Below are 23075 nucleotides of genomic sequence, written 5' to 3'. Positions count from 1 at the left end.
CTCCCTCTCTCTCTATGAATCCATCCATCCATAATGGCTCAGCTGTGGGTGGAGGAGGTGGGGAGGAGAGGGAGGGAGATGGAGGGAGGGATAAGAGGTTTTTTACGAGGGAAAGAGGGACTGGGGGAGAGAGGGAGGGGATAAGGGGTGCCAACCTCTCTCCCAGACAAGGTCTTTGGATAGGATTAGTAGTGTGTGACCCCAGGAGAACGCGCGCACACACACACACACACACACACACAAACCTGTTTAGCTCTTGGACAAGGATACCCCTGTCTGTTTAGACAGATGACACCCCCAATCCTAGAAAGCTTAAAGTGTATGTGTGTGCCCGTGTGTGCATATGTGTGTGTGTGTGTGTGGTGATACTGATCCCTGTAGTCTCATTATGACTATGCTGTCTATCCCTACTCTCGACATGCTTTTAGAGACTTTTTAATAGTCAGGTTGTAAAGTGTACATCCAGCTCCTAGCTCTGCTCCATCCTGCACACTGGGAAAGGGTCACCCTCACAGACTCACTGGTCTTCCACAAGCAGCGCACGGTCACCATTCAATACACAACCTCAGCCCCTTGTGGTCATGACATCACCTGGCCTGGTTGGTTCTGGTTCAAACCGGCACGCACAGGGAGAATATCAATATTGCATTTGTGTTTGTATTGTACAGTGTGTTGGGGATTAGCTCAGCTATTTTGACTGTCAACACCAGGATGAAGCAGGGCCTGGTTGACAGGTGGCAGGCTGGTTATGGGAAGTCCCTCTTCAGAGGACAGAGTTGGATGACAGGAGTTCTGTGTGAATGTCAACTGGCCCGGGTGTTGTGTAAAGGCTGATCAATTCTGTACAAGTTCTATTCTGGTTGCCCCATGCACATACAGTACAATCTATTTATCTCTCTCTCACGCGCGCACACACAGCAGAGACAAATCGACGGGGGGTAGAGGTCAATCTGATCGATACGATTGACCGGATGGCATGGCGGATTATGGGAAATCAAAACTGATCTCTGGCAGGCCACCAGGCCCTGTATCAGACCCCCATATCCACCATCTCCGATTGGCTCAATCGCTCCGGTGCCAGAAGTGTGATTGGTTCGGGCACTTCCTGTGTCTGTGGCTTGGCCAAACATGACCCACCACTGCTGTTGGTGAGGAAAGGGATAGGATGGAAAAGTGGGTCACATTGTACTGGACCTATCACACACACACAGTAGCTTACAATGGCTCTATAACCCACTTCCCTTCATTACCTCAACATCCGCCTCCCACCCTACACACAGACACACACTCAGACATGCTCATCCAGTAAACCCCAGGCAAGCCCCATCTGTGGCTTGCTGCTTGGCAGCCCTGAGCGAGCGGAGGCACTTAACCTATATGAGCCCTGTCTGACTGGAGGAATGACAGCAGCACCTCTCAGCTAGCCACGCGAGCTAACGCTACCCTGCCATAGACACAGATGACTCTAAAGGTCATCATATTAGCCTATAGCCTGCCAAGCTTAGTCAATGTAATGTTGGCCAGCCAGCCAGGCAAATCATGCTAATTAATCATCACGCTAATAATTGTGGTTAGACTAGCCAGGCTTTACCCTGTTGGGCATAGCATTGATGACATTAGCGTGATTTAGCCTAGCCCACGCTAACCTCTCCTTTTTTAATGAACCAGTTCGTTAACCTGCAGTATGACAGTCACTCTGTACATGCTGTGGTGCTACGGCAACCAACTCACGTCTGTGTCCGATTTATTGTGATGTGTGTCTCTGAGGCTAATTAAATAATTGCATTAATGGATGGCAATGAGAGTGTTATGATGTAGAGCGGTGCATACACACACACACACACACACACACACATGCCCTCAGGAGAGAGGAGCAGACAGGCCTGGAGCTGAAATGTAGGTCAGGAACTCAGCATATGCACTGAGAGGGGAGATGAATGGTGTGTGTGTGTGTGAGTGATGGAGACAGAGAGATGTAGGATGCTGGTACAGGCTACATTCTGACCATTAGGCTGCATGAAGCCACAAGGCTCCCTCTTGCAATATCGGTGTAACAGATTAGAGGACAGACAGAGCGCGCACACACACACACACAGTAGAAACACGCACAAATGATGGATTTCACAGAGCCTGCTGTAAAGCACAGCACCGCACAGGGGAATTATCATCCTATCAGTATGCATAGGAAAGAAATGGATACATGCACACACACACACACGCACGCATAAGACATGGACACACACACCCTTGTCATGCCGAGGATATATTGATGTGTCTAGTCCTGAGAGGAAAGTCTTAACTGTGAGTGGCTTTTCAGTCGATAATCGAGGAGTCAGGCAGGCTTGTCGGTAATGCTCTCTAACTACAGACCTTAGAGGGCCTGACCCCAGCTGCCTGTCTGCCCCATACACTGGTATTATTAGTCCCTCTGAGCATGTTCGCACACATACACACACACACACAGTGCTACTACACACACTACCTGCCAGACCAGGATTGACATGGATATTTATGTGCAGACAATACTGCGAAGTATCGACCGTCTATCGAGAGAACAGAAAGTGAGTGAGAGTGTTTGGAGAAGGGGCCGTACCATTTGGAAAATCTGTGACGCCAATCCAGGTGGATGTTGTGGGGGGGTCCAAGCCAGCTGGCCACGTTGCAGTGTTTGTGTTGATCAAGAGGCTGTGTTTTCAGCTGCTGCACAAGGGAAAGGGATTCTGGGCTCCGTGGTGTTCCCACCAGGCTATTCGGGGGTCAGGGAGGGGAAGTAGTTAAATAGAGGTGATTTAGACCCTCCTGTAAGAGAGGCGGATAGACGGGGCACAAATCTTTACTGACAGAGGGGCATAGAGTGCCCAGGGCAGGGAACCAAAATGCCACCATGTCTTCAGGGCCCCTTAAACAGGAGCACAAAGCGGCTGCCTCGTAAAATAGCAATGTTTAGAAGGCCCGCTCTACAGGGGGGACACATTTAAGTGCGACACGGCTTCATTTATATGTCACTGAAGCTAACATTTATGAGGGCCCCAGGCCCCCTCTTTTGAATGTGTACGGGGGACTAATTGAAGCAATGCTCAGCTCAACATGTTTGGCTCCACGTCAGCATTGTTTGTGCTCTTCCAGCCTTGCCTTGGGTGAGGTGGGGGGGGGGGGGGTGCTCATTGGTTGATTACACTAACGAGCTGGCAGGACACCCCCACAGGTGCTGTAGAGTGGTACGATCCACACACTCACACATTTTCTTCCATTCCCTCTCCCACAGACACAAACATGCGCTCACACACACACACACTTTCACAGAAACACACACACACACACACACTATACCAACCAGATAGAATTTCAAAGGGCCAGCAGGAAAATCGTCCGGGTCAGTCGATGATGGAGAGAAAATTAGGCATGACCGTTGACCCTGCTGAGCTTTTGTGTGTGTGTGTGTGTGAGTGTGCATCCGCGTGTGTGAGTGTTTGATTCCCCCTGGATAAGATATTCATAATCACTCGTGCGTTGTAAATAAATCAACTCCTGTGCGCTCTCGTTCCAATATCCCTTTGTTCTCCTTATGTCCCCTCCCTCCCTCCCTTCCAATCCATCCATCTTTTTCTCCATCCTCTCCTCTTCTCTCTCTTGGTTGTTCTCCACTTTCTGGGTATTCTTTTATGGATTGGGATTGGTTTTTGAACTTCTAACATGAATGCAGCCTCTCTCCGTCTCTCTCTCCCTCTCTTCCCCAAGTCTGTGTTGTGTTCATCTGTGTTCAGTTGTTCTTAGCAGTGTGCACAGTACTTCTTTGTCATTGTGAAGTTCTCTTTCAGATAGCATCTATTTTAACGTTGTCCCCTAAATGCTTTATGTTCAGCTGTGCCCGCTTCAAAGCAGCATTGTGGATCAAAGGCTACAGCATCAAAACACACTGTTTTCTACATGCACACACACACACATACACACACACAAACAAACAAACACACACCTGTGTGTGAATAGCCACATGTTTGAATAGACATAAAAGATGTCTCCCTTTCTTTATCTATGCTGATTGTTGTAAATATGCGTAAGATGATTGAACATGCACTCGCACACGCACACACACACACCAAACGTATAGGGAGTGAATGTGTTAGTGACGGTGTCTGCGTTCTCATGGTGCAGTGAGCAGAGGGTTCTTGTCTGGGAGGTTTTCTCATGGAGCACAAAAGAGGAGATGCCTATAGAAGGAGGCCCACTCCCTTTAAAACTGAATAATAAGTTAGCCTTGGTCCACACACACAGACACACACACACACACACACACACACACAGTGCCCAGCAAGGCTATTGACTAGAAGTCACACAACTCTACTTAGGGGAGGTCTGGCCAGTAATACGTTTTGCCTTGGCCTTGACCACAAACACACACACACACACACACACACACAGAAACAAACAACACAGACATGCTGCCTACTTCATCAACTCAAGCACATGAAACCACTCTTGCAGCTGAATCAATTGTTGTCACCAACCCAAGTGGTCAGAAGTGGATGTCCTGTCAACACACACACACACACACACACACAGACACACAACCTTTTCAACTGCCTCCCTACAGCTCTGTAGTCCATTCTCACAAAGAGAACCTGGTTTTCAGTTGCAAAAAAACAAAAAAAACAACAACAAACAAGTCCATTGTCATGCACCAGTGCTCTGTTTTGGGGCTCCCTGCTTTGTCATGTGGGACAAACTCCTGAAAACACCCCTCCTCTCAGAGCTGCTGGCTCACACACTCATGGTCAGCGCGTTTGGTTGTTTTGGGCGTGGTGTGTTTGTGTTCCGGTTTGGACGGATGCTGTGGGGGGGCACATGTTGATGACCTCATCCTATCCCTCGATCATCTCCCACCACTTGGGTTCCAGGGTTGAGAGAGGGAGAGGGAGGGAGGGAGGGAGAGAGGGGAGGTAGAGAGACAGTGATTGAGAGAGGGGGTGGAAGAGAGGGGGAGAGGGAGAAAGATCATCTGTGCTGGAATCTTAGCGGTGGTGAAGGCCGACACAAAGGAGGAGGTCAGTTGGAGAACCCAGAGAGGGAGGAAAAGAGGGCTGGGGAATGAAAGGATGAGAGGAGGGGGAGGGAGGAGGGCAGGGGTCGCCCTGGTGACCTCTGTCTGAGTGGTCCTCGGAGAGCAGGAGGTCGTATCACTCACAACAGGAGAGCGGGAGGGAGAGAGGGACATCGTGATGGGCAGACAGCAGTTGTTCATACAGTGTTTGGGTAAACACTGAGAGTGTAGAGGGTTTGGGTAAGTCACCCTAGGTGTCATGGAAAGGTCAAACTGTGTGTGTGTAGAATGCACGGGAACTCGGCCTCATGCTAAACTCATTAGTAGAGATCAACCTTCAGAGAGTAGCTGCATGTTACTTGGCCTCCGTCAGCCGATTGAGGGCGTCAGTCTGGTGAGTCAGCCTTTAATCGGTAGTTAACTTTCAATGTTGATAACAAACTTACCGTTCAAATCAGAAGCCTTGGTACTATCACGCAGTCCTCTTTGTTGACACATGAACACACACCCTATACCCCTCCTCTCCCCTCCCCTCCTCTAGGTGATGTATTATTCATGCTGTGGTGCAGGTCTCAGGGGTCATCTCTCCCAGGGAGCAGCGCAGCACGGATCGCCTTCCCGTTCACTCCTCCGTCCACGACGCTTTCATTCACCCCGACACGGAGAGACGAAGGAGAGAGAGGGATGGAGGGCGTCGTAAATAATATATTTTCATTCATAGTAAGAGGGGGGGGGAGAAGCAGAGAGAAAGGGGGGGGGGGAGATTAGATCACATCTGAGATATGATAATACTGCTCAGTACGCCATGTTGGTGTGTGTTGGAGTCAGGTGGCTGAGCGGTGAGGGAATCGGGCTAGTAATCCGAAGGTTGCCAGTTCGATTCCCGGTCATGCCAACTGACGTTGTGTCCTTGGGCAAGGCACTTCACCCTACTTGCCTCGGGGGAATGTCCCTGTACTTACTGTAAGTCGCTCTGGATAAGAGCGTCTGCTAAATGACTAAATGTAAATGTGTCCATAATGAGTCACATTAGTGGTAAACTGCTACTGTCACTGAGCTGAAACTAGGTGTGCCACGTCCTGAAGGCATGGCCGACTAGTTTCACAGATAAGAGATAAGAGGAAGGGATGGAGGTGATAAGAGGGAGGGTTGGATGGGATTTTGGAGGCAGTTTACGAGGAAGGTTTCCTCCCTCGCGAGTCCTTGCCGCCATCCTGATGAGTCAGCTGATGAGGAGATGCAAGGTCAGGATTAGAGAGAGAGAGAGAGAGAGAGAGATAGGGAGAGAGAGAGAGGTACAGAGAGAGGGAGGGATCGGAAGAGAGGTAGAGAAAGAGAAAGGCAGAACAAAGGGAGACGGAGGTGGAAAAGGCGAGAGGAGAGTCGATATAGATTAACTTGGTTGTTATCAAAGCTTTGAAGAACTGAGGGAGTAAGATAAGAGAGAGAGAGAGAGAGAGAGAGAGAGAGAGATGGGAGGGGGTGGGGGTCCACACTAGAAAGAGGAGCAGGTAGAGTAGTTGGGGAGATAAGAGGAGGTGGAGGGAGGAGGGAGGGAGCCAGAGGGAGGTCTTACATTAGTGGATTGGTGGAAGCAGCACCATGGTTGGAAGGCCGGTGTATGTGCTCCCTGTTTTTTTTTGTCCAATTAGAGAAATACTGCCCTGTGCATCTGACAGAGGTGGGGGAGGTGTGTGTGTGTGTGGGTGTGTGGGTGGGTGTGTGATGGAGGAAGGGGGGCTTCCGGGTACACTGGTTTGGGTTATTGTGATTGGAAGGAGGGGGGTGCTGGTATAGGGGGAGGGGGGTTGCGGACGATGGTTGACTGAAAGAATCGGGGCTGGAGGGGATGGGGGTTGAGTCTGGGGTGTTCGACAGTCTGGGTAGCGAGGGAGGGGAGAGCATGGTGTGTGTGTGTGTGCGCTTCCGAGTTTAGTAGAGGTTACGGCTCACAACTTGCTGACCGTGGCTGTGCATGTAAACGTGCGTGCTAGCCTGCTTGTGTGTGTTGTGTGTGTGTGTGTGTGTGTGTGTGTGTGTGTGTGTGTGTGTGGTAACAGCCGGTTGAGAGGGAGATCCAAATGGGGTGTGAAAATGGGGCGGAGAGATGGATGAAAAGAAAGAAAAGAGGAGGAGAGCAGGAGTCACTCATCACTCACCCCACCTTATTATCTGACTGTCAGAATCATGGTACAGGCTTCATTACAATGTTTCATTCAACCAGACTCAAGTTTATTACCCTCGTTTATCACCCATCCCTCCTTTTCTTCTCGTTTGCAAAGTTCACCTCTGTCTTAGGCGCGTCATCATGTTGTGATGGCATGAAGAGATTGTTCTTCCGTGCTAAAGCAAGTGTGTTATCTTTCCCATAGGCCTAATGGTTAGGAGCGTATGTTGTTTTTAGTTGAATTATTCACGTGCTAAGAAGGCCTATAGATTTCGGAGTAAAAAGAAGCTTAATTTGGAGTAAAACAGCTGAGCTCACATGGCCAACACCAAAAGGAAGCATATTGTTTGATAAATTGCATCTTGACTTCATAATCTCCTGTTATTGTGATATTAGTTTAGAGAAGCTTCTTTCGGGGATGTGGGCAGCACCTCAGAGTGTACAGTGGGCCAAACCCCATATGTTCTCTGGTGGAGTGAGTTTGAAACAACAATGAAACAATCGAAGCTTTGGGAGTCTCCTTTCTTCTAATCGTGTCTGAGATGGATGGATGGATGGAGGAATAGCACTAATCCTGGAGATGCCCTAGATTTGGCCCCTGATGGCAGACAGGGTGGATCGAGTTGTTGACCTGTGTGTGTTGTCTGATTCCCGGAGAACAATGGGCTCTATAATGACGGTCGCTAGTAGGCTCGCGTCTGCATATATTGCCTTAATACTGTACGCGTGCCAGACGGACGCACAGCCCTCACACATCCCCACCAGCACAGCCTGGGACTGGCCAGGGGCTGCGACGCAAGCATGGGGACTGGGGGGGTGGAGGTGGGGAGGGGGTGGGGGGCAGTTTGCCAATGAGAAGAGTAAGCAGAGAGGGTAAACTTGCAGAATGCCTCTCTGTGTGGTTCTGGCACAAATATGATCACACTGAAAGGGGGACGGAGCAGAGCACACACACATGCGCGCACACACACACGCACACACACACACAGGCATGCGCGCACACACACACACAGGCATGCACACACGCACACAAAGCGAGTGGCGCTCCCCCTCAGAATTGCAGAGACAGACCGGGCAGAGAGCTGAGAGAGGAGCGGAGGGTGGGAGGGGGAGGGGGCACTGTTAGCCATAAATTTAAGGATCATTTGCAAACCCATTCAGGTTCCTGTTGCAGCCCACAACCCCCCCCCCCCTCCCCCAACCCCCTCTCTTCACTCTCCCTCCTCCAGCCCCCCCCCCCCCAGCCCCATCCATTTGGGATGAAAAGAAACGGGGTCGCAGGAGGGAGGGGGGCAAGGGAGGACAGAGTTTGCGTGTGCACTTGTGCGAGAGGCTGCGTGTGCGTCGTTCTGAGTTTCCCGTGTAAGCCTGTGGGTGTGCGTCGACGGGTTTGCGGCAGAGCGCAAGTGTGTGCGCGCGCGCATAAGCATATATGATGAACTGACTGGACCGTAGGCGGGTTGTATAGGATCTCTCTTGACGTGGCACAGATTCACTGATGGTGCGTTCGCACCTCGGGCAGTCTGATTAGGGAGAGGGAGGAGAGATGGGGAGGGAGTGGACGAGGGACATTAGAAAAGAGGACGTGTCAAGAAAGATGGAGAAAAAAAGAGGGGAGAAGGGCAATGAAATTCATAGAGGAGAGGGAATGGCGTGTCCCCCTGCGGGTCCCTCAGAGAGAGCAGAGACGAGCGGCGCCGTGGAAATCCCATCACACCTCACAGCAAAGAGGAGAACTCTTGATCACCCGCTTGACGCATGTTTGAACGCTCCGCTCCTCCGAGCTCTGTAGGGAGAGAGGGAAAGAGAGAGAGAGATGAAGAGAAACAGGATGAGGAAGAACTCCTTGGTAACCAAAGCACAGGGGAACAGAGGGCCAGCTCCTACACCCCTCCCGCAGTGTGTGTGTGTGTGTTTACACGTGTGTGTGTGTGTCTCCCAGGGCCAGCCAGCCTGAGGGAGGAGGGGTGGGTGAGTGTGGGAGGGAGGGAGGGAGGGATAGGGGAGAGGCTCATTGTGAAGGGAGTAGCGCTCTCTCTCACACACACACACACACACACGCTCTCACTCACAAACACACGCTCAGTCTCCGCTCTGCCGCTGTAGAGTGAGACTACGAGAGGAGGAGTGCGGCATCAGTGTTGTTCGTTCCGGTCTTCTCGTTCCCTTCCTCTCCTCGTGTCTCACCAGTGCACTGTTCTTGAGGAGATCAACACACAACACACAAACAGGAATAATGGTGTTCATTGGGACCTCGTTGAAGTCTGTCATTAAATACTTCAAAAGGAAGGGTAAGAAATCAATACTTTGGCTCCGTTTTCCGTCTTCTAAAACCACGATTTGTCAATCATTTTCAGCGTTCTCGTAAAAAAGAAAGTTTGAACATGTTCTGGAAATTATATTTTAAAAAGCATTTTTTTCATTTAAACTGTTAAATCCATGGCAGCAGGTTTGCATTTCTCTCGGTTTGTTTATAACTAAGCCCAGTGCGGAGGTGTCCATGACAGTAGCAAATAACCCATTTAAGTTTTTTGGGGCATGTTAGCAGATTCAGTGGTTGTAGTCCTTCGTGGTCCACAATAGTGTCTAATATGGGATTGACAGACAACTCCACAGCCCTCTCTTCTCAGCCCTTAGATCTGTCTGACTAGCCCGCTGTTGTCTTCAGTTACCTAGTAACCACAAGGTCAGCACTTTAAATGGTTAACTTACAGCTTTAGAATGGGAACTTGGATTATATTAAGTCACCCAAAAAAGAGTCAATAGAGTAAATGTCTGTCATAATGTGATTGAAGCATGAACATTGAGAGTGAAGCGGGAATTTTCTTTCTCACAATTCTTCTTACGTTGCTTTCCTACAATACAGGCCAACGGTCCAAAATATCCCTTGCGAACTTACAGTGCCTATTAGCCAGGCTAAAACTATGTGTCATTGAATTTGCGTGTTAATCCTTGGGCATGTGAGGGTTTGTGATAGGGTCTTAGTATGAGCTGATTGTGATAATGCTAATCTCAAGTGTATTTATATATGTGTGTGTTTGTGTGCTATGTGTGTGTGCGTACGCGTAACCGTTAATCATTAGCTTAGCAGTTTTTAACCTGCCCCTCAACCAGCGTATCTGAAGGCTAATAAAGTGCTGACACACGGGGAAATGAAACGTCTGTGTACCTGTAGGAGGAAAACACCCGCCACACCTCAGAGACACCCACTCCTTTCACAAACACATCTCAAAAGAATAACAGATTAATAGACGATAAGAATCTCAGTGGTAACGGTCACAGACTGACCATGTGCCGCCTGGCCCTGTGGGTCTCCACGGCGGGACATTGGGAGCGCTCCACAGCCTGGGTCCGGTCAGGTGATCGTGTGTGTGTGTGTGTGCTGCCTCAGGCCGAGACCAGTCTGCCTGATGGGACGTGAGCTAAGCACCCCTAACCCTGTCCCTGTCACGACAGTCATAGAGAGGATGAAGATGGTTATGACCTGCTAAGCTCCTCCCCTCCTGTCCAGCCCTCGCTGGAGGACGCGGCGCGGCCCTTTGCTCCTGACGTCCCAAAGGGGGCCGTGCATCTCGTCCAGTGCGTGCGAAAGTGATCGGCGTATCGATGGATGCTTATCCATGTACACGGACGTGCTGATTGATCGCTGATCAGGGTTTCGGTTCAGGATTACGTTGGCGATATGCACCGCTGTGCTTTATTGACTGTTGTGGAGTGGGTGTGTTTGTGGGTGTGTGTGTGTTTGTTTGTTTGTGGGTGTGTGTGTGTGGCCCGACACTCTAGCCTTAGTGTGATCGTGAGTCTTTGAGAACAAATCACAAATCTATTGATTCGAGAGAATTCGGGCTAAAACATTGGACCGAAGTCGTTTCAGTTTGAGTGATTATCAGTTTATTTTGATCCCACCCTCGTTGGTAGAAGTAGGAAGGGGAGTAAAGGGGGGATTAATGGGCAGCTGAAAAGCTTTTGCGCCTGTGTGTGTGATTGGGTAAAGGGAGTGAGGGGTGGAGGGGGGTATTGTGGTGGTGAAAGGCCTGATGTGGAGACTGATGCAGGGGGGACAATGCTGGCTTTGTGTCCCTGGTCGCCCATGCCCTTGGGTCTGGGTCTCCCTTTGAGTCTTTTCAATCAGTCTGCTGGGCTGGGGGAGGGGATACCTGTTTAAACTCTATACCCCATGCACCTCTGATCAGGCATGTTTTCAGAGTAGTGTGTTGCGTGTGTGTGTGTGTGACAGAGAGAGAGACAGAGACAGACAGAGAGATAGCGCCAGGCCTTGTGTTGATGCTATCTAATCTATGATTGTGATCGAAGTGGTCACACTCCTAAACAATAGGTGTAGTGTGATGGTATTACACAATACTGACTAACCTTGACACACACTGCTCAGGCTGGCATGTGTGTATGTTTTACGATCTTATATGGGTCGTTCTAAATGACGAGGGATGGTTGTGAGTCCGCTTACCGCCTAAATTAGAAGTGAGAGAGAGACAGAGAGACAGAGAGACAGAGAGACAGAGAGAGAGAGACAGAGACCAAAGCCACGGCAGATGACCGGGGCATTACAGCAAAACATTTACCAAAGAGAGAGAGAACATGAAGGAACACAAAGAGCTCCCTCTTCTCTCGTTAGAGGCAGGTAACGGCCAGCCTGCCGGGCCGTTACAGAGGTGTCGGCTTCAGCTCCTGTTTCCACACAGACGTCAGACACTAACGGTCAGCTGGGTGGACCCTTCACGCCTGCCCCCAAAACACACACCTGTGCACACAGCAAATACACAGAACACACACCAGTCCAGACCCCCAACACCCCTCCCCCCCTTCTCCAGACACTTTCTAACTTTCCCGCCGGACTTTCCTTTTGTCGTTTTGGGCTTGTTTACCCAAACTGCCCTCTGTTGATGTTGATGTTTGGACAAGCCTCCCATCCCCTCCTAACACACACACACACACACACACACACAGAAACATACACGAGTCTATCTTTTTTTTATCTCTTCAATTCTACACTTCCCTTAATTATACTGACTTTGATAGTATTGTGCAGTTAGTGGCACGTCGTTTGGTCAGGAATGAACAAACTAATGTGCTTTGTACTGAATGGCCTATTATCTTGTGTATTCCTCACACATAGTAACATGTCCAGGCACACTCTTACATGTCGTCTGACTGTCCATTTACACTTCTGGGAGTACCCATCAGGCCCCCACCCCTCCCCCCCTCCCCCGACACACACACATTCCCACACTTCCTGCCATGGGCCATTTGCACCTGTGAAGCCCTCATACATGCCAAACACACCCACCAACACTCTCACACACACACCCCCCTCTCCTCAGCCCGCCCCCTTCCCTAACGGCTTGCAGTCTCCTGCCTCGGTCTGGACCTCTGGCACATTGTTCTGTTGCTGAGGAGACGTCAGGGACTACAGATAGTCAGTGTTCTGTCACATGGAGATACACACTCACTCGCCTGTTGTGGCATGGATACACTCTCTTGGTAAGCTCAGTTTTTTTTGGGGGGGGGAGAGACGGTGTGTGTGCTTTGTTCAGGTTGGTTCATGTGTTGGTGTATTTTGTTCAGATAGTCTCTAAGCTAGTTGTGAGGCTGTTGTCTCATCTGTACATTATTTCCTTATGAAAAGTCAAGGGAAATCCAATCAGTAAAGGGTCGGCCAGCATATGAGCTACCTCAGAGATTTTGTATGTCATTTTTGAACGCAAGTTGTTTAGGGTTGCTCCTATGCGCCTCGCCCCGCCTTGTGTTAACTGCTCCAAAAAGTTTCATCATCCAAGCTGTATCCACCTTTTAAACACATGTAATGGTTTGTAATATAAAAACAAGCATAAGGAAACAGAATAGTTTGAATCACACATGCTGTGAGGGACCATTTGCAAAGACCAATGATATTTCGGAAGACAGAATCAATCTGTATCATGAAGATCTTGGGGCAGGGCAATCTTTTAGATTTGCAGAGTTTTGGACCTGAGATGAGAATACTGTAGGACTGCTTGCGTGTTGACAGAGAGACTTCAGTCAATTTTCAGTTGCTGGTTGCCCCCCCGCCTCCCCTCAGCGAGCTGTGAAGTACTCTGGTGTAGAACCTCACACCTTTCTACCAACCCCTGCTGGCAAAGCTCTTCATCCTTCCTCTTCCTCTCCGCCTGAAAAACAAACCGAACATCCTAAGATAAAAATGTGCTCTACCTCTTCTGCATGTGGCACGTGCAGCAACTTGTGAAATGTGAATTTAACCCCAGAGGGGTTCGTTTTATTCATTCACGGCTTACGCAGGTCCCTCTCGGGAGACTTTGAAATGGGCCGTGCAGCTTGTCCCCGTGAAATAAGCCAACATTGCTCTTCCATTGTATTTCAGCACTATATTCATGCCAACCTCATCTCCCCCTGTGTGTGTGTGTAGCGGTGTCTAACCTGGATGAGGAGAGCAAGTGGACGGTCCACTACACGGCCCCCTGGCACCAGCAGGAGAACGTGTTCCTGCCCGGCAGTCGACCGCCGTGCGTGGAGGACCTGCACCGCCAGGCCAAGGTCAACCTCAAGACCGCGCTGAGAGGTAAGGACCGGGACCGCCACCCCATACAGAACACATTAGTATACAGTCAGAACCACCCCGACCACCACATCAAAGAAACCACCGAGCGTGGAGATCGACGCTTAAGATTAGGAAAGCCGGTCCATGCGCACGCTCGATTGGGCGGAACGCACGCACCCGCGCGTGCGAGCGCAGCCTCGATCACTTCCTGCCGTTCACACGGAACACAGCTCTGTGACAGCGTTGTTAAAGCGCCCCCGTCCTTAGTGTTTGTGTAGCTGTGTGACACACGACTGTGACATCCCCCCTCCGGAGAGCGTGGAGGCTAAACATACCACAACACCACCTCACCATGTTCCCATAACGACAAGGCAGAATACCAGGAAATGGGGGCCACTTGTTTGCCTCAGGGCTCCAGGGAAAACAAGGGAGCCAGTTAGGTGAGCATGGCCATGGTGTTGGCGGGTTCAGGTGTGCGTGTTCAGGCACATGTGTATCTACATGCAAGGTGACCGTGTGCGCCAAGCAGATGCAGAGAGAGAGAGAGGTTAAAGAGGAAGAGGAGAGAGAGATAAAGGGAGACAGACTAAAAGAGACAATGGATAAGGTAACCGGATGATCACTGTGTGCCACCAAGTCGCCTCCATTAGGACGGTGTCACACACACAGAGACACAAGACTTTTGTCTTTCGGTCCCATTGTCCTGTTCATAGTTTTTACTGTCCCTGAAACATGACACACACCATACACACCTGTGGACCACCAAGCCTGGTTACCCCCCCCGCCCCCAACAGGTGTGCAGTGATAGTCTCCGGTGGAGTGGGACTGTGTATTTAGGTGATACACACATCTTCCTGTGAAACGTCCCTAAGCTGCAGATATGACAGGACAACCCTGTCGCTCCAGTGTAGAATGGTCTGGAAGCGTAGAGGGAGGTAAACATCAAAGGTGAATGTGCTCGTGCTCATCTTAAGCTTGTGAGCTGTAGTTTGTGTGAGGCCTTAGAGGTTCAGAGGTCTGCAGGAGTTACACTGGGTTAGTCTGGTTTACTTGGGGGTTAGTCTGGTTCACTTGGGGTTAGTCTGGTTTACTTGGGGTTAGTCTGGTTCACTTGTGGTTAGTCTGATTTACTTGGGGATAGTCTGATTTACTTGGGGTTAGTCTGGTTCACTTGGGGTTAGTCTGGTTTACTTGGGGTTAGTCTGGTTTACTTGGGGTTAGTCTGGTTTACTTGGGGTTAGTCTGGTTTACTTGGGGTTAGTCTGTGTTAGTCCGGGGGGAGCAGAGCACAGGGTCACCCTCACACTTCAGTGTGTGTGATTAGGAAACTGACTATTGGTTTTTAACAAAAGGAAAGACACACAGACATTTGCTCGCACACACAAGTTTAGGAAAGTTCAATATCAACCCTGGTCCATGAGAGATCAATAGTTAATTGGCCGGTGACACACACACACACACCCCGTGAGTTGTCACATCTAGCCACACAACGTGCCGACAGGTCGGTCCGGGTGTTGCATAAGAGTGATGAGATGCGCCATTATAAAAGATAGGGATCGATATGAGAAGCTTGTGTGCTTACTCACTGGTAGAGACATTGATACATGACACTAGTAGCACGCACATTCACCCACGCTCGAATTGGAGCCCTGCTCAAACTCCCAGGCACACACACACCACTTTGTGGTCACATCTAACAAAAAGCGGTAAACAGGTCGTAATACCTCATCTACCTCATCTCAACTGCTTCATAAACATCCCCCCCTCTTATTATCTCTATCGCTCTGTCCCTCTCTGACACACACACACACACACGCACCATCTCAGTTCCATTAAGCTCCATTAGCCTCATCCAAGCCCCTGTGCCCCAGTAGAGAAAACTTCCTAATTATCTATGCCGAACGGAGATGAAAGAGAAGCAGGTCTCTGAGGTGTGGATCGCTCAGCGCGCACGCACGAAGCGACCCACTCGTACGCGGGCTGACTAGTCATGTAGATGAGACTGAGGAGCCTTTGCTCACAGACACCGAGGGTGGGGGATTGACATGCACAAGTCCCAGAGAGACGGAGAGAGGGATGGATGAAGAGGGGGGGCAGAGAGAAAGGGGGTGGGGGGGGGGAGGTTCTGCCATCTGCGTATGACAGACTGGAACTGATACCCCCTCCCTCGCCACACACGCACACGCGACACACACACGTGCACTCTCGCATCGATTCGCACACATGCACGCTGTGCGTGTCGTCAATCATGCTACACGGTTGATGGTTGTCTTTTAGAGGCACACGCCCAGACTCGCACTGTTTCAGGATCACACACTGTTTCAGGATCACACACTGTTTCAGGATCACACACTGTTTCAGGATCACACACTGTTTCTCTCTCTCTCCCTTTCTTTGTTTCTCTCACACATGCATACACACACACACACACACACACTTCCAGACTCTCTCACACACACACACATCTCACTCCCCACAGCAGGTCCTAGTGAGAGGTTGGTTGAGCTGTCAGAGACTGCTGCTGAGACACACATGCACACACACACACGCCATATGTGAAACACACATACGAACATGATGCCCGGCCCATATGCACCTCTATACATAGTTAACTATAAAAGGTCAGCACTTCTAGTGTTTGTGTCTGTTGACGTGCGTGCTATTCCGTTTCCCGATACTCCATACCGTGTGTTTGCACATGGGTTTTATGTGTGTGTTTTGTGTGTGTAACCCTAGCTCCTCTCTCTCTCTCTCTCTCTCTCTCTCTCTCTCTCTCTCTCTCTCTCTCTCTCTCTCTCTCTCTCTCTCTCTCTCTCTCTCTCTCTCTCTGCCAGAGTGTGACAAGCTGAGAAAGGATGGTTTCAGGAGCTCCCAGTACTACTCCCAGGGCCCCACCTTCGCTGGGCCTGAGCCCCCCCACAGCGCCCTGCAGGACGACGAGGACGACAAGAAGGTACGACGCGCGCACGCACACACACACACACCAACACACACACACACACACACACACACAGACCTTTACCTGAGTTTGTTCTTTCCTTAATAATTCACTTCTCTCTACTCTCTACTTTTTTCTCCCAATAGGAAGATAGATATACAAACACAATTTAGGAACAGTTTTCTGGTGGCCCATAGACAACACGCTACTTGTCTGCCCCCATGTGGTCAAAGATGGAAATGTATTTTCCCAATTGGCGCTATTTCCCCACCACTTTTCTCTCTTTCTCTCTCTCTCTTCTTTCCTTTTTTCTACCACTCTCTGTCTCTCTCCCCTTGTTTTTCTCTCTCTTCCTCCTTCCCTCCAGAACTCATTAGCCTCAGAGTTCCTGTTATGGCTGGCCTACCATGTGTGTAGTGACACTTAGGGCCCGCTGACGTGAATTACCCTGAGGGAAGCGCAGCGCAGCGCTGCTTGTTAGAACGACCCTGCTGTCATACTGGTGGCCAACACTGGGTGGAGCTGTGGTCACACTACAGACACGGGATACAGCGGGAGGACCTGTTGTGAAATGGCCTGAAATGACGTTTTCTCGATTGTCGAGTTACGAGACCCTGAGGGCTTTAATGGCCCGTCGAGGTCCGTGCTAGTCTTCTCTCCTCTGTTTCCCTTTCCTGTCTTTCTGTTTCCCTGTCTCTGCTCTCTTTTTGTTCCTCCTTGTTTTCCCCTCTGTAACCCCCTCCCCTCCACACCCAGCGTAGGATGAAGGGTCCTGGAGGGGTCTCTGCTCTAATGAGGGTCTTCATTGTCTCCACTCCCCCCCCCACCCCCCCGGTATTGCAAGAATGTCCACTTCTCTTCTGACCTTTGACCTCGTACTATGTGGGGTCGTCACTCACCTCACACACACCCAATCTCCCACACAGATCCCGGTACCACCTAAACTCTGAAGCACTCATGGGCCCCCCTCTCTCTCTCTCACAAACGCGCACACACGTACACACACACGTACGCACACACGTACACACACATGGCCCCTGTCTCTGTTGTTGTTCCGTGTCCTCAGGGCAGAGAGGCTAAGCGTGGGTGACGGCAGCTCGCCCTCCCACTGAGGGAACTGGGTTACTGCAACACCAGTGATGCCCCCCCCATCCATCCCATATTCCCCTCTTCTGTCCTCTATCCTTCCATCCTCTCTCTGCCCCTCTCACTACTCTTCTCACTCGTGTCTCTCTGTTGTCCGTGGTTATGGTGTTGGGGCGTGGGGGTGTTGGGCGATGCAGCCGTAGACAGGTAGGACATGCTGTCTCCTCCGTTTGGGGCCGTTTCTGGAAGTTTCTAAAGGTTTCTGGAAGGTTACCTTCTGACACTTCCTGTACCTGGCAGAACTCTGATGTTCTGGTGATATTGAGTTCACATTTTTGCAATTTGACAAGACCAAAAGAATAAGACCTGAGTTTTGATTAGTAGGAGCATTCTATAGGCATTAGTCTTTGTTTTACAAAAGAGAAATAAGTGTATTCGTTGTTAAACTAAATATGTTTCGCCGTGCTAGGAAGCTAGTTGACCTCCCAGACTGGAAGAGAGTGTGTGTGTGTGTGTGTTGCCCCTGGACACAGAGAGGCCAGGTGTGAGGGAGGCGTTCCGTGGTGATTGTCTTCTTGCAGATCTGTAGCGAGGCGCGTCTTGAAGCATGCTCCGATTGGGAGCTCACTGTGCGTGAACACATTTTGATGCATGAGTGCATCTCTCACCTACACATCTCCCAGCCTCTGTTGACTTTTTTACGCTTCTCTCTCTGTTTCTCTCTCAACCCTCCTGACAGTTAGGTTTGAATGTGTGTCCAGTGTCTGTCAATATGTGTATGATTGACCGTGAAACATGTTTACAGCCCCTGTGCCTTTTAAAGGTCAGAGAGAGGCAATAAAATGTGTGTGTGTGTGTAATAGTATGTGCACTCTGTTTATGATAAACACAGTGCTGGAGGACATATAAAGGGTTTACCAAGACCCAGTGGGCCCAGGTGCAACTCTCTCTCTCTCTCTCTCTCTCTCTCTCTCTCTCTCTCTCTCTCTCTCTCTCTCTCTGTCTCTCTCTCCCTCTTTCCATACAAACTCAGTTGTGCTTCTTGAGCCTCTCTATGATGTCAGCCTTCCTCCCCACATTTCTCTCCCCCCACATATTTCCCATCTCTCTCTTGTCTCTTTCCCCTCACCTTGGGCTCAACTCTGTCCTCCCTCTCTCCTCTCACCGACCTCTCACCCCTCTGTCCTCCCTCTCTCCTCCAGTCCACGGCCTCGTCGGCGGAGGACGACAAGTCCCTCCTCTGCATGATGCCTCAGACCCCCCTGGAAGGGGAGGGGCCGGAGGCTGACGGACAGGTGGTGTGGACCAAGGCCCCGCCCCTTCCCACACCCGAGGAGAAGATGAGACAGGTGGCCCAGGCCGTGCCCACAGACATCATCCCCATCAACGTCACAGGTAGGACCCGCCCTCCCCCCACCCCCACCGGTCCCCCCGGCAACCAACCAGCCATGGAATCAGCATGGCCGTCTCCTGTTGGGTTGAAGATGATCTCGACCAATTTCGGTGTTCCTACCCTCTCATAAACCCGATCACAGTAGAGAACGCTGTAGCGCTCTAGTTGCTCTAGTTGGGGATACACAGGATCTAGCTTCTCTGTCTCTCTGTCTGTCTTCCCCTTTGTCGCTCTGTGTGTTCTCTCTCCATTTTCCTTCTCTCTCGTCAGTCCCTCTCTATCCACCTGACCTTGCTCCCTACTGTGTGTGTGTGTGTGTTTGTGCGTGTGCTAGTATACAGGAACAGCAGCGGGGGTGTATGTGTGTTCTGAGCATGCCCAGTGCGTCCCGGTGTTAGACAGAGCAGTCAAAGGTCAAGGCAGCTACATAACTTCATGTCAAACTGCCAGCGCTTTGACAGAGGCTGACAATACCGCAGCAACGCACGCACACACACACACACACACACACGCTGAGTGAGAAGTCTGGCCCCAAGCGTGGCTGCCCTGTTGGAGATTCAGTGACAACATATTCCCAGTAGCAGCACAGAAGCCTCCTGCAGGGGCTGTGTAGAGGCTGTGTAGAGGCTGTGTAGAGGCTGTGTAGAGGCTGGCCCAGTGTAGTGTGACGGTGTAATGGAGTGTACTAACGAGGAAACTCTAATGAAACAGACAAACTGAAGGATGTGTCAGACCAATTAGCAGAGCATGCTTCTTGTCCCCGGCACTCTAATTACTGTAAACGAACGTACTGTGTATAAACCCATGGTCACTGTGTGTCAAATCCAAGGCCATCAAAGTGTTGACTGCAACGGAGTATTCTAGAAAGAGCAGTTCCCTAAGATGCCGTGAGGGCCCCGGGCAGGCTAAGAACCTCGGTGTTGTCACGTGTGTGTGTGTGTATGTGCATGCATGTGCGTGTGTGTGTGTACCCATCTGCAGTGCCCTGCATGTTTGTGTGTGTTTGTCAAGTTTGTCTTTTGTTTGTTCCTTCTGTTTCTCTTTTGGATTGATTTGCATGTCAAACCCTTTCTGACATCTTGTATGTTTTTGCACGCGCCTCTCTTTTTTTATTAGTCACTAACGGGCTGGTATTGTTGTTGCCTGTGTTTTCCGCCTGCCTGCTCTCGCCCTCCCGGCCACCAGGGGCAACGTTTGACCGGCAGGCCAGCATCCGCCGCTCCCTTATTAACACTGACACGATCTCCCGCCGGCCCACGAAGGTCAAACGCAGAAAGACTATTTCAGGGGTGCCCGACAACGTCAACCAGGAACTAGGTATGGAACCACTCCCAGCTGCTCGCTGTCCCATAGACCTGTAGTCATCCAGCCTCCACCACAGTCCTCATCCCCTGGTTAGAGACAGTCTCACTCATTCCATCTAGCTGCTGAGGGGATTGCTCTTCTGGTAGAGTGTCTTGGTAGAATCTTTTCTTTTCCCCTCCTCAAAGAAATGGAGGCATCCCTTCATCTGCCATCTTCTTTATAGACTCTGTACGGTCATCTTTCACTCATTTTAGAATCTCCTTCCAGAATATCTTATATTTATATCTAGTACTGCACTTTGCAGTCTGTCATGGTAGAAAAACCCAAGTACATTCAGCCACTTCAGAACTCATATTCCCTGGGCCATGCGTCTGTTGTGTGTGTGTTAATATTTAGGGCGTCTAAGGTTCTTGGCATGTGTGTCACACGCCCCATCACTAAACAGTGCTGAAAATCTAATCCTGAAATTCTCCTGGCAAGCTGTCATCTTTTGGAGATTGTGGAATGAACCCATGCTGATCTAGACGGGAGTGCACTAGTAGAAGAGAGAAAGTGTCTGTGTGTGTGCGGGGGGGGGTTCTAACCCAAACATCAGCATCAGCTCCTCACAGATCTTGTGAAACTGAACACCAAACTCAGGAATACAGAGTGTGAATACTTCCTGCCTCCACCCTACTTGGTCATAGTTAGTTGTTGTTATGGTAGCCCCCTACCCACATGGTCCCAGTATAATCTCTTACCCTCAAGCCCGACCTCATTGACCTTGGAGCAAATGAGGTCACATAGCTGTGACGTTAGCCAGATGCTAAGCTAAACTAAATCTGTTAAGTCTCCCCGGGCACAGCAAAGTTTATTTACATATGACGGGGTGGGGGGTTGGGGGGGTAGTCATGTGCGTTCAGGAGAATGTCGATTCTCTGTACGATGAGATGAGTAAAGGCGATAGGGACTGAGCTTTGAAGACAGAGCTGGCTGAATGTCTTGATTACCGCTCTGTGGTAATTCCTCTGCTTGCACCAAGGCAGCCTGTGAAGTCGAGACCAGCAGCTTAATCTATTGCGTACAGCTGCAACAGTCACTCTCCCTTTTAGCGCGGGCGGTGTGTGTGAGGAAGAGAGTGTGTGTGTGTGTCTTCGGGGGGAGTCTGGCCATCAACAGGCAAGCCAGCACAGATGGGAGACGCATCAGCCATCCTCTCCTATTTTCCAACACATTCTTCACTTTTTTTTATTGATGCGACGGTATGTGCTGCATGTCTTTGGGTGTGTGTGTGTGTGTGTGCGCGTGTGTCTGCAGGCTTATGTGTGTGGGACTGCAGGAGAGTAGATGTGTGTGTGTGTCTGTGTGTGTGGCAGCAATTGTATATGTGTGGGACTGCAGGAGATTATATAGATGTGTGAGTGTGTATACATACATGTGCGTGTGTCAGATGCTCGTTGCCTTACCAGCTGCCCGTCCTGGTCCCTGAGGATTGTTCGCCCCTCCGATCAGACGGAACAAGAGCCAGACTAGGAGGGAAGCATAGTGGGAGTCTGCTCTCTCTTTCTTTCTCTCTGTCTCTCTCTTTCTTTCTCTCTGTCTCTCTCTCTCTCCTCTGTTCCTCCCTCCTTCTGCTCCCTAATGAAGACGACCGGCGGTTATTAACGCGTCAGACAGGGCCGCAGCAAATCACATTAATTAGCCTCCCAATAGACACAACTAATCTGATCGACAGCCTGCCAGGAGAGAGACAGAGAGAGAGAGAGAGAGAGAGAGAGAGAGGATGGGAGGAGAGAGGAACAGATAGAGGGTAGCTTGGTTCTTCGTCTGGTTAACCTTCTCTCTCTCTCTCCGTTCTTCTGTTCTTCCACAGCGGCGAAAGGGAGAGGCGGCGAGCTCCGGCCGCATTCCATGTTCATCCCGGGACAGTACTCGACGCTGGGACGGGTCGGGAGCGTCAACTCCACGCTCCGCCGCTCCGACACCCGGGAGTCGGGCTGCCAGACCGAGGAGGTGAAGATCGTCCCTCCGTCCATGCGGAGGATCCGCGCTCAGAGAGGACAGGGCATCGCCGCCCAGATGGCCGGGATTTCCACTTCCTCCTCGACAGGAAATATGTCTATCTCCAGCGGGGACATCTCGGGGGTGCTGGTCCTGCCCCCCCATCTGAACGGAGATGCCCAGAGGTTTCACAGCCTCCCCCGCCCAGGCGCCAGGGTCTCTTTAAGCGCCGACCCCATCTACAGTAGCACTCCCATCAGGCCGGAGGTCCACACTGCACCCCAGAGGCAGATTGGCAAGCTCCAGGTGGACGACACCGTGGTCCATCTGAGGAATGCCCCCAGGACAGGCACTCTTCCCCGGCCACGGTCCCAGGAGGTAAGGGGCTCCCAGACAGGGGAGTGGGGAGGGGGTCCAGCCTGCATGGTGTCCCCCCACGCCGCCTACTCCACCTCCGTTATCCCCAACGCCACCATGTCCTGCTCAGCCGAGGTCATCACCCTCCGCCACTCCCCCGGCCAGCCCACCCAGTCCCCCAGCCCCAGGCCTCTCAGCCTGGCCTCCAACGCTGACTCTCTGGCCTCCACCCACAGCACCACCTGCCCAGTCCTCGCC

At 50.8% G+C, this 23075-nt stretch overlaps 1 protein-coding gene across 1 annotated transcript in view; it reads left to right on the top strand.

The window, feature by feature from the left end:
• nhsl1b (NHS-like 1b) overlaps nt 1-23075 on the top strand; it is a 77404-nt gene that overhangs the window by 44060 nt on the left and 10269 nt on the right. Inside the window, 5 exon segments of the mRNA XM_067242228.1 lie at nt 13627-13779; nt 16593-16711; nt 18985-19177; nt 20361-20492; nt 22333-23074. Coding sequence (XP_067098329.1) covers nt 13627-13779; nt 16593-16711; nt 18985-19177; nt 20361-20492; nt 22333-23074 — 1339 coding nt within the window.

Source organism: Osmerus mordax, chromosome 8 (assembly GCF_038355195.1).
Source record: "Osmerus mordax isolate fOsmMor3 chromosome 8, fOsmMor3.pri, whole genome shotgun sequence".
Lineage (NCBI taxonomy): Eukaryota > Metazoa > Chordata > Actinopteri > Osmeriformes > Osmeridae > Osmerus > Osmerus mordax.
This window is presented reverse-complemented; position numbering and strand designations above follow the sequence as displayed.